Source organism: Phascolarctos cinereus, unplaced genomic scaffold (assembly GCF_003287225.1).
Source record: "Phascolarctos cinereus isolate Bilbo 61053 unplaced genomic scaffold, phaCin_HiC Scaffold_4;HRSCAF=312, whole genome shotgun sequence".
Taxonomy (NCBI): domain Eukaryota; kingdom Metazoa; phylum Chordata; class Mammalia; order Diprotodontia; family Phascolarctidae; genus Phascolarctos; species Phascolarctos cinereus.
In genome coordinates, this window is record NW_027555847.1 from 210710802 (window position 1) to 210726284 (window position 15483).

A 15483-nucleotide genomic window follows, 5' to 3' on the forward strand; every position below is an offset into this window, starting at 1 on the left:
GTGCCCCTAATCAGTGGGAGGAATTGGTTGGTTGCCAAGGTTCTATGATTAAGAGATCTCTCTGAAGAAGGTTCTTTTGCTCAAAGAAATCTCCCTGTTAAACTGTCACAGATGCCTGAAGTGCCACCATTCCTTCATGTTAAGCAATGTCCCTTGATTAAGTGCACATACAATACGTTAAGCGATTATCAGTCACCAATACCTTAGGAATTAATGAGCCTTTCCACATGAGCAGCAAGACATCTGAAAGTAGTTTTGGATTGAGAGAGAGGGTTGGAGAGCATGAGGAGACTGGGCTAGAGAACCCTGGATAGCATTAGACAATTGGGCATATAGGGAAGGGGGCGAGAAGGAAGAAGGAGAGCCACAGGTTAAAAGCTGGCTATTAAAAGGGTAGGTGAAAAGTCAGTAAAGACAAGATTAAAACTATTTCTTAATTTTGCAAAAGATTGGTCTTATAAGGGAGAGTTTGTTCCATGGTCAGACAGCACATGATTCCTAAGTGCTCACTTAAAAATTGTTGTAATGTGTGCCTTTCTTGAAGATAATTTTTTTTAACTTTCTGAATCTCCAGTCTGTTGCTCAATTTTGATATAACATGGCTACTAATTATTTTAAGTGTGAAATATATACAGGTTTCATGTATGACAGTTTAAGCTGTGTCTCAAGCCCCCCGCATGATACGTATCATAGTGCTTCCCTAATGAAGAGGCCATAGGTAGGACTCCATGCCTAGAATCACTACTTGTTTTTTCTTTTGCATATTGTATCATGTAGGTGAAATTCCAAGAGAAGGGAGGAAGAAAGGGGTAGTGCTCTGGGGTTTGTTTTCCTTTTACTACATACAGTTCTCTTTAGCAGGGTTGGTTACCTAGGAAACAAGTGCAGGATACAGACAGATTTGGTTTAAGGGGATTTGAAATTGTAGGCCACTTCAAGTGGCAGATAAAGATGTAACATTAGTGAATGATTGAGTGTGTGTTTAATTAGTGTGCTGCAGGGAGCCACTGAGAATAAGGCGTGTTCTACAGGAGAGCGCATTTAATACAATGTGATTTTAAATGTAGCTTGTTTTCAATTCACTTTGGTTCACTAAGAATTTATTAAGTGCTTCTCATGGGCCCAGTACTGTGGTAAGAACTATTAGAGGTTGGGAGGGGGGATACAAAAGAAGTGGAAGATGGATGATTCAGTCTCTGTTCAAGTGTTCACAACTTGGTTAAGGAGTTAAGCCTCATAAGCATGGAATAACTAGAGAAGATCATATAAAACAAAATAGAGTATAGTCAAATACAAGATTGTATGGCATAGCCTATGTGCAGGAATTCAGAGAAAGAGAAAGTCGTGGTTAATTGTTATAAGTAAAGTGGATTAAGTCTGCAGATGGGCAAAAGTTTCCTGAGCTAACAGTACTAGAAAATGACAGGATACTCAGATATTCCATTTATTTCAGCAGATAGAATCTATTGAATATCTACTGTTTGTAATATACATTAACAACCTATGTGTATGACATAATTTATGGAACAATATATGTGACTGTAATTTATTATATCCCAAGGAGGTAATAGTAGTGAAAAGCACACTATAACACAAGTTTGAACACTTCCCAGCTCTGCCACTTACATTTTTGGCCTTTGATTTCCTAATTTGTAAAATGAGGGACTTGGACTGAGTTATCTCTTAAGATGTCATCCAGCTCAGTGATTCCAAGTTAGAAGTTGCATTGTTCTAGGGCAACACCTATAAAATAAAATAATAATGTTAACAAACAGTTTGCTTTCACTAGATATACAGTGTGTCTTAAGAGGTTCTTTTTTTATTGAAATTGGTAGGTTTTACTAATTGTCATATCTCTGATTCGTGTAACAGTGCATAATAAACATAATAAACAATAAATAAATACTTGGGGATTCATTTTCCTAGATACTTTACATTTTCTTATCACTAATTAACATGAAGTCACTTTCCTTCAAAATGCAGGTGTTAATGTTTTATCTTTACCTTTGGTAATCAGATTCAGTACGCACTGAAACACTGCTGTTCCATTAGAGATAAACATCTGTTAAGATTCTTTCTCCTAGTTTGTTGAAGGTGTGTCTATAATTTTGATTAATAGCTTTTTTCTAAGTGTGTACGTAGTTCTTTGTGCTTGATTGAGTTCCAGCCAAAAAAGGAAGACAAAGTAAGTCTTCAAATATTTTAACCACACACACAAAAAGATAAATTAGGCTAGAGCAATAAAATGCTCTGCATTGGGGAAAAGGAGCAGTGTTTTATATATGTATGTATATATATATATACTTTTATCTACACCATATACATTCAGAACTATGTTTAAGAAGAGAGAGTATATTTGAGTTATGGCATATAGAATGAGTTACTTTATGGAAAAATCTTCAAAATGAAATTTAGGAAAGTTCTATCTGTAGGCAATTACAAATGAAAACTCTGGACATTTGTGGACTTTGGAGGCTGGATTTCGCTACCAACTTTTCTTAGCTTTTTTTCTCCTATGGATTTCTGGGTGTTGCAATTGCTATTCTTTCTTCTTTGTGGCTGCTTTCTATAGTATCTTACTTGGGAGTTATACATAAGCAGTCTTCTCCCTCCCTCATCTTTTTTAGTATAAAGCCCTTTAGATTAAGTAATCAAAAAGGCTATAATTAGAATTTATCAGACTATACTTTGGTGTTGTATTTTGGGATTTTTTTATTATACCTTTTCTTTTTAAAGATTATACTTTGTAAGGTTCCTTTGGTTTATTTTCATAGTCTTTCATAGAACAATCTGTTTTCATATATGTAACAGTGACTACAGAGGTTAACTTGTTGTTTGAGGCCTTCCTTTGCTCAATGGTCAGGAGTAGTTTCCTGTTCTGAGCTCTTGGGTACTGCCCTGAATGCCTTCTTTATTTTCAGAAAGTACAAGAAAATGCTTTGTCATCATAAGTTAACAGTTTTGTAGGAGGCCCTCCCCTTCATGTTTTCATTTCAAGAAAATGGGGGGGGCCGTGGCAGGGGAATAAATTAGGGACAGCTATATATTCACTGTTGTCTTTTTTCCTCTGGTTTTCTAATTTGTATCAAACAATTATCACAAGACTTTTAAAGATTAATACTAGAAATCCAAGGAAATTTAACTTATTTATTCTGATTTGGCATATACTACTCCAAATAGTGGAGGCTAGAGGTAGGCATAATGTTACTGTGGAAGTCTGCTTACATTCTTTCCCTCTAGTGTGTACCTTAGTCCTAGCTCCAAAAAATCCTACATTTACATTCCTATCTTTCTTCTGTGCAAAGATCATCATATAGACCTGTGTGAGATTATTTTAGTGCTATAACAGGATAAAAACATAGCTTATCTAAATTTAATTTCCCTCTACCTTCTCTGTTAACTGTAATTAAAGAGCTAGGGTCATATGTAGTTAGCACTTTAAAAAAAAATTTCAGGATTCTAGCATCATTTGAGACTATAACCTACTTCTTACTTCATTTACTCTCATTTTCATTTCTAAAAGTACTTCACTAGCAAAAAAAAAAAAACCAAGGTGCTAAAACACCCAGACTACTGTCGCAACCTCTTCCTTCACAGCCAGCCCATCACATATCAGAAGCACTGAATACACAAGTTTTGTTCTTTAAGAAGTCACTTGTTAGTGGCAGGCATCTTTATCCTATTGAGTAAAAATATAAATAGGACAAAAGAAAATCATAGTCTTAGGTCAAGAGGTTCTTTTCTGGAAAGAAATCATCTTTCTAGTGAAAAAATAGCCAGCGCAGAAAGTATAGGAATCTGTTATTTTTAGGTAGATCCTCAGGCATTTCTTTTCTTCTAGGTAACTTTTATTGCAGCTGTTCTTTGTATAAGAGTAACACTTTCTCCCACAGTTCTTAGTGGTGAATGAAGTTTGGAGATTTTTTTGTTTTGTTTGTTTTTCAAATGAATATAGAACCTCTAGCCTCTGAGTCTAAGATTCTGTGAATAAATTTTCACTGATTCTTAAACTATACTCATCTTTTCTTCAAACCTGATCTTAGCAGTTTCTGTTTCTGTTAATGGAAGTGTCATTCTTCCAGTCACCTGAGGCTCAAAATGAGTCATTTTTGACTCATCTTCCCCCTCCCTTAACCCCCATATCCATATCCATATAGTTGCCAGTTCCTTTTGGTTCTGCTTCCATGAGCTCCAGCATAGAGCATCTTCTTTGCATTCCCACTGCCACCAACCTAGCCAAAGCCCTCATTACATCTCACCTAAACTATTGAAATATTCCTCTAATCAATCTTCTTTTCTAACTCTTTCTTCTCAGTTCCTTCACACTGTTGCCATATTAACCTTCAGTAATACATAGATCTAATTACAATTTGTCAGAAATCTTTGCTGACTCCTTAATATAGTCCAAACATTCTCCTTATAATCAAGACCCTTTACTTTCTGGCTTCAGCCTGCCTTGCCTTATCCATGCTATTTTCTTTCCTGTGTATTCTGTGATCTGAACTCCTTACATTTCATGAACATGTCCAAAGTTTTTCCATCTTTCTTTTCTTCTTTCTTTCTTTCTTTGAGGCAACTGGGGTTAAGTGACTTGCCCAGAGTCACACAGCTAGTGAGTGTTATGTGTCTGAGGCTAGATTTGAACTCAGGTCCTCCTGACTCCGGGGCTGGTGCTCTATCTACTTCGCCACCTAGCTGCCCCAGTTTTCCTTCTTTTGAGGGTGTAGAATGGAATTTTTTGTCTATATTTTAAAACCCAATTCAAATACTGCTTCCTCCATGAATCTTTCTTCCTTGATGCTGCTTACAACTGAGCACTTTATGCCTGTCCTATACACTTATATTTCGTTTTGTGTTGTCGTTATGGTTTTAGCTTATTCACATCCTATTTGCCTATTAGAGTGTAAACTATTTGACGTTAAAGTTACCTTATTTTTTATCACCTTCAGCATCTTGTATATTGTAGGTACTTAATAAATCTTTGTTGAATAAAAGACAATCCATAGTGTTGGTGTGAAATTATTTTAATGCTAAAAAGAAAACAATTTTTTATAACAATCACTAATTGGGATTTTCTCCATATATCTTTGGTTGTTTGTGCTGAATTGATTTTCTGATAAGACATGCTAGTGACTGTTCAAATTGTGGATATAGTGTTTTTATTATGTTCTAAAATTACTGAACATACTGAGTGGGAAACAGTCTCTTCCAGCATATTTTTAGGGGTTTAGTGGGAAAGTTGATGTAGTGTCTTAGTCCATTTAACTTTGACAGGGTAGTTTTTCTAATGCTTAGTCTAAGATACTCAATGTTGTCAGCAGTTTTCCTAGAAAATGTTGTCTCCAGTGACCCAGAAAAGCACTACAAGTGAGTTTTCTATCTAAGAACAGAATGATTACAGTTGATATATAGATATAAATATATATCTATGTATAACTATATATCTATGTGGATATAGATATATAAAAGTTTATATTGCATGTGTTAAACAGACTTCATGTGTAGCTTTCCAGGGCTTCAGTGGAATTAAATGCCCTAGATTGACCTCATTCCTCGTGTTCCTCAAGTTTAGAGTTTACTAGCACCAAATATTATTTTGTGGAGCAGAGTTGCATTAACCCACTGACTTAACAAATTAGGGACAGCTCAGTTTGTTTTAGGGGGAGGAGGAAGAAAGAATCTCAACAGCTCCATAAACATTTCCCCACATTTTGCTTCTCTCTAGGAGCACTCACTGTGGGCCTTGTACGGCAGTGTCAAACAATCCATGGACGTGACAGGACATGTATCCCTCCCCGGCTTCCCCCTGAATGGGTTACCACATTATTTTTCATCATCATGGGAATCATTTCATTGACTGTCACATGTGGCTTGCTGGTGGCTTCCCATTGGCGAAGAGAAGCTACAAAATATGCTCGTTGGATAGCATTCACTGGAAGTAAGTAATCTGTGTTTGCCAAACTTGTCAGGAAAGCAGATAGGTTTTTATAAAGAAAAACAGAAGCAAATAGTCAGTTCTTCCTGAACATTAGTGAACATCAAAGTAGAAAGTATTTGGCATAGGCATTAAGTGCCTAAAGGTACTATATACAAAGAGAACTAAAATTCAGTCTCTACTAATTCAGACCTTTTACTTAAGATTAGTATTTTAAAACCTTTGACTACTTTTTAGGAAAAACTTCTGCTGTCTTAATTATTTGATGAATTTGTTTCTCATTTCTGTTGTGGCATAGTTGATCCAATTTTTTGACTACAGGCAATTGTGCCTCCATATCAAAAATAATCAAAAGAAAAAGTTTCAGAAACACAAAATTACATTATTGTTTGTTTTTACTAACATTATTGCTTTTGCATGTCTGCTATAAAAGAATCTATAAGTTTTCTTTTGTAATAAATGTGTATCAACTGTTCTACACATTGTTAAACATTGTTCAAGAGTGTAATGAATGTATGTGCTGCATGTCCTCTTATAACTTAGAAAATTGAGCCTAATTATAAAATAAATCATAGGAAGGCTTATCTTAGAGCTAAACCAAATAGATCACTATGAAGAGGAAAAGTCAGTTCTATAATTCTGCTACTTCTGCTATATCTATTACTTTTCAGAGAGATAGGAAAGCTGTAGAAAATATGATGACTTGTAGGATAAGTAATAATAATGCTAAAGGGATCTTCTACTTCATAGACCTGCTATAGGGAACTTCTAGTTGATTGACCTAGCCCAAATTTCAAGTGAATAAAAGTCATTTAATATTATAAAGTGGAAATAGAGACACTCAAACTCATGCGTTCGGTTTGCTCTGAGCTTCATATTGCCTGACCTGTCATAAAGATATCAAGAATTGATATCCTCATTTGCTTCTATAGTTGTGAAAAGGCAACAAATCATTAGTGGCAGTATCCTAGAAAGCTAAAATATAGAGTTGCTTTTCCATGAACAACTATCAGTCACTCTTTGTGGAGATCTGAATGTCTTTCAGTATTAGTTTGTTCCCTTTTCCTGTCATTTTTCTAGTTCTCTTTTTCTGTGTCTTCATTTCTTTATTTTTTTTCCTGTGGACAGAGAAAAAAGTTGTCCATTCCTGTTATAAACTACTTAAAGAACAAACCAGTAGTTTCTTTCACCTTCAATATAGGAAGAACTCAGTTGAGAAGATAGTCCCCTCATTTACTTAGATTTGGGCCCTGAGGCGGTTTAAAGAAAGAAAAAAATGCCTGGTTTGGGGTATATCGAAGAGAGATTTAAAAGGGAACTTAAGCCTTTATGAATTGCTGCAAAATGCAATCATGTTTGCTATTTGAAGTTCATTCCTTATGAGTGAAAATGGAAGAATTTGTCCCTAGATTTTGTCGAAATATTGGCATAAGGTCTGCCTCTGCATATATTTCTTGGTAATTGATACAAAAGTGATCAAAACTAGGAGCAGTAATTAACGTGACTTCTTTCTTGTACTTTCTCTTTGAAGTTTGGTAGAATAAGCCTCAAGCTTAATGTTTTAGCCAGTTGAGATCATCTACTGTAGTGTGACAGTAATAGGAGGGAATGGGCTCCCTCTGGTGTTTATATCCCAACTTTGAAGATTACCTTGATTTTGTTATATACCATTCTATTAGTCATATTGGTTCATGGATCAAACAGGTCATTGTTTGATGGATTCCTCTGTGGGAAAATTTGGAAGAGATTTCATGATGAAATCACTGCAGAAAGAAGGGAAGGCAAAGTGATGTCTTTGATCATATTTATTGAAAGACCTTATAAATAAAAATAACAACTCATGCTTATATATTGCTTTACCATTTGCAAAGCAATTTCCTCTTAACCCTCTGAGGTAGGTAGGAGTGGTATTGTTGTACACATTTTTAAATAAAGGAAGATACTTAGATTTCTGGGAGTTGAATATTCCAAGTCTCAAAGTTAACAAGTTATGGAACCACAAAGGTGGGACTTGAACAAAGGTCTTTTGGCTCTGAGGCCATTGTTCTTTCTGCTATGCTATGATGCCAGTCTTGTCTCTTCTGACTTCTGTCTCCTCCTCATCTACCAGCACATCTAAGGTGATTGTTTCCCTTTTTTGTTCTGACTCTTCAGAAGTTAGTAGATTTATTATCATCGTCACTTCTCAAGTAACTTAATAGTTCCTTATAACCAGTTAAAAAATATAGATACAAAATTTATCTTAAGCCTAAGAACTGATAAGTCTTTAGATGTCAACCAAGATCAGATTGAATAAAAATCTGCTTTCTTCTAAAATGATTAAGCCTTTTCCTGCCAGTTTGGAAAACGTTCAACTCATATAAAATATTAAAGATTATTTTAATGTGAATATGTTCACTGATTACTCCACTAAAAATGTGAATATTAATTTCACACTGGGGACAGAAAGAGGCAGGAGTGTCATTTGCATGTCAGTTTCTAAAAGTAGCAGCTTTAAAATGTATAATTCTTTAAAGTATTTTTCCATTAACTTCATTTTGAGTACAAGATTAAGATAATTAGCAGCCAGTTTTTTCAACACTAAGAAAGTGACATTTTAAAAAGAATTGTTTCTCTCTTGTGTTTTAACAAGATTGTGTATTATTGAAGACTTAGATTATAGCTACAGATCTCCTATCAAATCATATTAGGTCGCAAGCTTCATCAGCAAATTGTGTCAAATAGGCTGGGAAGTGGCCATTGGCAGCCCTATATAAAATTATTCTTTACTGTTGACTAGATAATGAAATGGCATAAAACATTAAAACTTACTTGATAAATGTTTGTCCCTAGTGGGTATTTGAAGTAATCTAACTCCAGTTACATATCAATGAGTGTGATAGTTTTCCAGAATGAAATAATGCTTGTCTTTCTATAAGATAAAACAATATCAAATCATGCCACTGAAACAGCCCTAAGTGCTGTAGTGTTTATTACTTAGAATTTTATCCTTAAGAAGATACCGTTCTAGAAAAAGATCCCATTTTTATTTTTATTTATTCATACTGTCACACTAAATTCTGTAATTTGGCTAGCTTAGAAAATTTAGTCTAAAAAGTAAACTGAACCTGAAAGAAGCTACAGTGATGGTAATGGAAAACTTCAAGTCTTGTAAATCATTAGAGCCAGAAAGAGATATTAAGAGATTGAAACCAACCCCTTTTTTTTTTTTTTACAGATAAGGAAACTGAGCCTCAGGGAGTTTAGCGACTTGGCCCAAATCATATAGGTAGTATCATATCAGATCTAGTATTCAAATCCAGATCTCCAGCAGCAAGCCAGCTCTCTTTCTACTACACTTTTCTTTCTTTTGACAAGCAGTGACTATCTACGTCTTGTTTTACATTATACTGGAGATAGTATGATTTTCTAGATCTCAAACTAATTAAGCTACACAGGATGGAATTAATATTTGGCCATGAGTAAATTTAACCAGAGGTAAAGTTCCTTTCAAAACACTCAAAAATATTTTCTTGAAAACATAGGTGATTTCATTACCCAGGAACTATGAATTAGCACAATGGGACATAATTTTCTAAAACACTTTCTACAAGCATATTAAAAGCTGTTGAGCCAGACATACAAAGTTTTTATGCCTGTCCAGTAGAGTTTTGACCAGCATTTTTCATCACAATATTTAATTGTGCTTGTACAGTCAAAGCAAAACAAGGTCTTTTTAAATCTGCTTTTCCCTGTAAAACTATGCCCAGGAAATTGAGAGGGATTTTATTTTCTTTAGAACATTGTTTAGAGTGAAAAGCAACTATTTGGACAGTGCAGATATCTCCTAGATAGTTGCTAAATTCCCTTGGGTCTGTAGGCAGTGGTAAATCTCTGTCCTTCCCACTTTCTGTGGCAGTGTAATGAAATATCTTCAGGTACTTTTGTCTGAGTGAACACAGCAGGGTTTTAAGTGATCTGGCTTAAATCTGAATAAAAGAAATATTCACTACATACAAGTGGATCTGAAATCTCATCTATATGGGTATTGCCTCCAATGATGCACACTGCAACCTCGCTGTGCTTGCCCATCCCATGCAACTCTCACCCTGTGCATTCACCACAGAGCTTCCACACAATGTGCTTCCTTGTGTTCTGCTGACATTGCACATATGCCAGTGAAGCACACAAGCTGTCCTTCACCACACAAGCCTTTCTTCTTCTTCCTCGTCTTCCTCTTCCTTTTCCTCTTCCTGTTTTTCTTCGACATCCTTTTTCCACTTCTTCAGTATTCCTGATTTATTATGTTGCAGCCTGCTCATATTGACCATGTGCCTCTTTTACCTTTGAGGTGATTTTTACTTTCACTTCTTCAGAGACTGCAGTGTTCCATGACCTGAACCATATAAAACACTAGAGGAACATTGATATTTAAAAGATGGTATTAAAAAATTCTGATAGTCTTTTTAATGTTATAGTAAATTAAATTAACACCAAATTTTTACATTGTGCTTTGTCTTCAGGTCTGTACTTCAAAGGTGAACATCCAGTCAGAGGAACATAAAGTTGGTATCTTAACCAGTGAATTAGTCAGGAATAGAACCCTCAGTAGAACAAAGGAATACTTAGCAAATGTGATAAAAACCATTTACAATTTAGATGTTGGAAATAGGAATGACACTGTGTTAAAGGTTAATTACCATGTTATATAAATCTTTATTCCTTATAGTTATGTTCAAGGGACTAGGTGTATTCAAATCAATATAATAATAAACCATCTTTTAACAGGATATTTATTTACTATTGATGTTGTTAATGATACCCCTGACTCATTTCTCCACCTCTCTATCAAACTTCACAGATTTCATAAATGTCTTTTTGCCAAATTGTCATTGTTTTTCAAATCACCAAACCACATCACTAATTTATGGTTTTTTGGTTTGTTTTACAGTGATCCTTTTCTGTATGGCTGCCCTAATATTTCCAATAGGATTTTACATCAATGAAGTTGGAGGTCAACCTTATAAACTGCCCAACAATACAGTAGTTGGGTCTTCATATGTACTATTTGTCTTATCAATTTTCTTTACAATAGTGGGACTTCTATTTGCTGGCAAAGTTTGTTTACCTGGCTGATGAATGTCTAAACTGCTTGACTTCTTTTGTGGGAAAGATGGAGGGTGGGGAAGACGAAGGCAAGGCATCTCAGCAGTCCTGTTCTCAGGAGGATGCTTAGATGAAGCTATCTGTTACTGAAAAGAGAAATGTGTTGACTCGTTCTCACTATGCACTTTGGATTAAAATGGAGAGCCTTTTCCATAACCAAATACAGACAACATTGACTAAATCTCCTGAGCATATTCAGGCAGTCAGGTCTGCACTGTGATAGCAACCTAGTGAAGAAGAATACTTTATACTGAAAAGCATATGGCCCTAAGTGACTGTACCGTTCTGTTTTTGTCTGATTAATTTTTTTTAACTATTTATGAACTAATGGTGGACCAGATGGTTGCAAGAAAAGTTCAAGTGGGGCTGGCCTCACTTCCTAAGATATTAGTGTACAAAACTCCCATGTGATAAGATAAACCTTTGGCCCCCAAATGAATTGCTGTTGCATTACTGCGCCAAGAAGCCAATAGATCAAAATGTGTTTGCTAAAATATGTGTTGAAAAAAACCTTTAAATTCCCCATTTTCTGTGTTTTAAAAAAATTCAACAACAAAAAAACATATTAGGAAATATGTTCTTTTGGGGGTGGAGGGAATCTTCCTTATATTTATATAAATATATATAATATATATATTTTGCTGATGCAGTATACAGTGTGTGTATGTGTATGTGTGTGTGTATATGTATATATATAATATATAATATATATGTATGTATGTATGTATATATGTCTATATACATATATATACCTATACAGTTCCTGGAAGAGAACTTGGAATGCTTTGCTAGCAAAACACTGTGGTGTGCAAACCTAGAATTCAACAGAAAAAAAGCCATTTCTCTGAAGGCCGCAGCGTGGAGAGAGTCTTCAGTTTACCTCATTCTTTGTAGCAGCCCTTGATTTTAACAGGTTTTTGTAATAGGTACAAATAATCCCATACTTTTCTAGGTGCAATTTTAAGTTAAGCTAAAGATTCTTTGTATGGTTAATTTATTTGTATATGAGGGTAGAAGGCAAGATCATGTCACACTTCAAACCCAAATTTGGGAAATCTATTTAAATTATTATCAACTGTTGTCTGTTGTACAGAGATTCTCTTTTCTACTTGCTTTGTCTGTTATATTAATAATGCATTGATCTAGGTTTAAGCACAGCAACTCTACAAAAATATAAAGCTCACTAGTGAATATAGACAGCAGTATTTTGGTCATTTACAAGTACTAACTTCATTCTTCCATTAAAAAATGAATTTGTATTTGTTCCACCTCTAAGCATTATTAATTCATCTTCATCAAAAACCTGAGCAATACCTTTTTATTTTCTATGCCTTGTTTGCTAAAAGCTAACATTTTTAAATGTGCATTTACTTTAAGGGTTGTCTAAACCCACAACTTAAGTTTCTTCCTAAAAGAGACACTTCAGCTAAACCTTAAACCACAAATAGTTGTGTCTCTCTTTACCTAATTCCCTTCCTTTCTCATTTCCCTCAGGTTCATTTCCCCCTCTCCAAATTAACACACTATGAATATTCTCCCCTTTGTGTAGTGGATCAGGGCATTTTTTGGCAGTAGAGTCAAGTCTTTGTTCTTTACAGTGAAATGGCAAACCAAATATACCTGTCAGAAGAGTTACATGCCTAAATAATTGTTGCAGAGGGCAGTTTTCCAGGAAGCCACATTGTATTTTGAAGTATACATGGAATTACTTGGCTCCCTTGTCAGATAAGAAAACAAAAACTCTTACATAGTTCCTATGTACCTATTCACCATTCATATACCTCCACTGTTAATTAAAAAACATCTTAGTGTTAAAATAAACCCCAGTATATCAGCTCATTTTTGTTTTGGGTGTTCTTGGATTATTATATCTGTGTAGTATTCCCCAAATGTTATACGGTAATTTTTTTTCCATTTCTAAGGTGACATCACCTTAGCAAAAGTTCTAAGAGAAAAAAAATTTTTCTGAAGTATTATGATGTATATCCAATTTTAAGAATACTACTGGACATGTTCTCTGGACGTTTGTTTGCTGGGTTGCTATGCCAATTGAGATTTGGTTGGTCCTCAAAATGGGTCACTTTGATGTGAAGCTTTGGATATAACCGTTATACCACTGAATAAAGTGTTAGCAAAGTATGATTCAAATTAATTTATGATGTGACTAAAGAGCTTTTCTTCTTCCAAAAGATCAATCTTATTGTAAATAGTTTCACAAAATATTTTAACTGGATCATGGGCATGGGGAGAGAGAGTTTCTCGGCTGCTAAGAATTTCCCCACTTGTTTACGTCCATCACTTAAAATGGTATTATGTGTAAGATGACAAGTCTTAGGATTTTGTTTAGTATCTGTTATCTAAACCATCGAAATGTCTCTAATTTCATCATCTTGGAAAATACCCAGTGTGTGAATGACCAATGAGTTGGAATCATCCACTGGCCAGACCCACTGGCTATTAAACCCAGGAACAAAGCAACCCCAACTTCATCTAGTAGTATGTGAAGTCAAATCTTTGGACTGTTGTCCAAACATGGAAATGAAACCATTTACATAAAGAAATCTATAAATCCTGTAAGTGAAAAAATAGACAACTATTGGCAGTTGCCTTTAATAAGGTCACTCACTATATTAAGTACTATGTAGTACAGTATTAATTTATAGCAGAAAATCATATCTTGTAAACTGTATATAAGACACTGTTTATGGTGCAATCATTTGTCAAACTTTTATCTGTTACTTTGTTTTTAAAGTTGTGTACATTTTTTCATACCTAAGAGTGTCACTGTAAAATCTGCTGAAAACTATTTATAGGTTTTATTTGCACAAAGTTTAATTAGTTTTAAACTCTAGGAAGTTCTTATTGAACATGCCTAAATATCTGTAAACATTTAAACTCTTTAATTCATTAAAAACAATTATTTCAGTATGGTTCTTTCCAAAGGTAATCCACGTTCTATGTTTTTAATGTGTTTATGTAATTTTCTTTGACTCCACCTACTTTCTATTTTGTTTTGTTTTTGAAGGACAGCTCTTATCTTACATTCTAGATGACCAAAACACCTAATTAATTTTCACTCTTTTGCCCAAAGGTTTGATATCAATATTTGACATTCTGTGACTAAATTCTTTAGTATGTTATGTTAAATGGAAGTCCTGGTATCAAGCATTACACCTACTGATTTGGAAGAAAGGCCCTGGAAAGAAGTGGTGAATGTGCTTTAGATTTCAAGAAGCTTTATCTCAGTTTTATCTTTAGGTGTGGGCTTCCTCAGAAGAATACATGTAGCCTTTGTTTTTCTTTGTTAAAAACACTCTTTGGTCATAAGTTTTTATGACTATCATAAATAACTTTTTCCAGAATCTGTTTGTCCCCTCCCCTGTTGAAATATAAATATACAAAATATACACACACGCACACGTGCACACACACACATACACACACATATGTATATGTGTATATAGGGATAAAAGGAAAAAATACCATAACAATTTAAAACAGGAAGCTGTCCTTCTGAAAGTTTTGAAGGATAAAAAATATATGAAGGAAAAGTCTGCATGGGTAGAATTCCCAACAAAAGAGTTCATGGTTGTTATCACCTCAAGAGATTTTAAAGTTTGTGCTCAAAGTCTGTATATTATCCCAAACTTTATTAAGGATTGTTTTTTAATTGGTTATAACATTTTTCAATTAATAATTTCAAAACAAATTGTTAATACAAGCTGTATAAAATGAACATAATTTTCTTCACTTGTATTTTTGTTATCGAGCAAGTTTATCAAAATAAATTGTCTACTAAACAAACTAAAACCGATTCAATTGATTTGAATTCATCTAAAGCATAATAAATCCTTTTCCATCTGTTCATTTTAACTGTCTGAATCTTTACATTTCAAATGTGCTGCTTTTATACAACATATTTTAGGATTCTGCATTCCAATCCATTCTGCTCCATTTTGTGAGCTTATTTCCTTCATGTTCACTGCTATGATTGTTAATTGTGTATTTCCGTCATGACTTACACTTTTTCCTCTCTGTCCCCCACTTCCTTTACAAAGAGAAAAGAAGGGGAGAAAGAGAATTAATCTGATCAACACTAGTAATCTATAATCAAAGTGGTTCCTATTCTTCTATCCCTTATTTCTTCACTAAGGCCAGGTCCTGATCTGTTTCTTTCATTTTTTTCTCTTTTTAATCCTCCTTTTATGAGCAACCCTTTAAAGGTGAAGTTTATTTTCCTTGTGACTGTCCCCTTCTGGACTCTGCTCTTCAGTATTCATCTAACTCCTTTGCCTATTCCTGCCTATTTTCTTGTTGAATTTAGAGTATTCATACACCAAACTCTGTGTGTGTGTTCAACCATTCTTTGCTCAGTTCATGTAAGAATGAACTTCATGAAATTT

General features: G+C 34.5%; 1 protein-coding gene across 3 annotated transcripts in view; it reads left to right on the forward strand.

Moving 5' to 3' along the window:
* The window catches only part of MOSMO (modulator of smoothened), a 72100-nt gene extending 60380 nt beyond the window's left edge, over positions 1 to 11720 (forward strand). For 2 of the 3 annotated variants that reach the window (XM_020965401.2, XM_020965402.2), the window contains 2 exons: positions 5726 to 5938; positions 10866 to 11720. In XM_020965401.2, coding sequence (XP_020821060.1) covers positions 5726 to 5938; positions 10866 to 11050 — 398 coding nt within the window. In that variant the 3' untranslated portion in view covers positions 11051 to 11720. Of the gene's footprint in view, positions 1 to 5725; positions 5939 to 10437; positions 10480 to 10865 lie in introns of all 3 variants that reach the window. The other variant, XM_078152889.1, reaches the window with a different exon arrangement.
* Positions 11721 to 15483: the final 3763 nt, after the last annotated feature.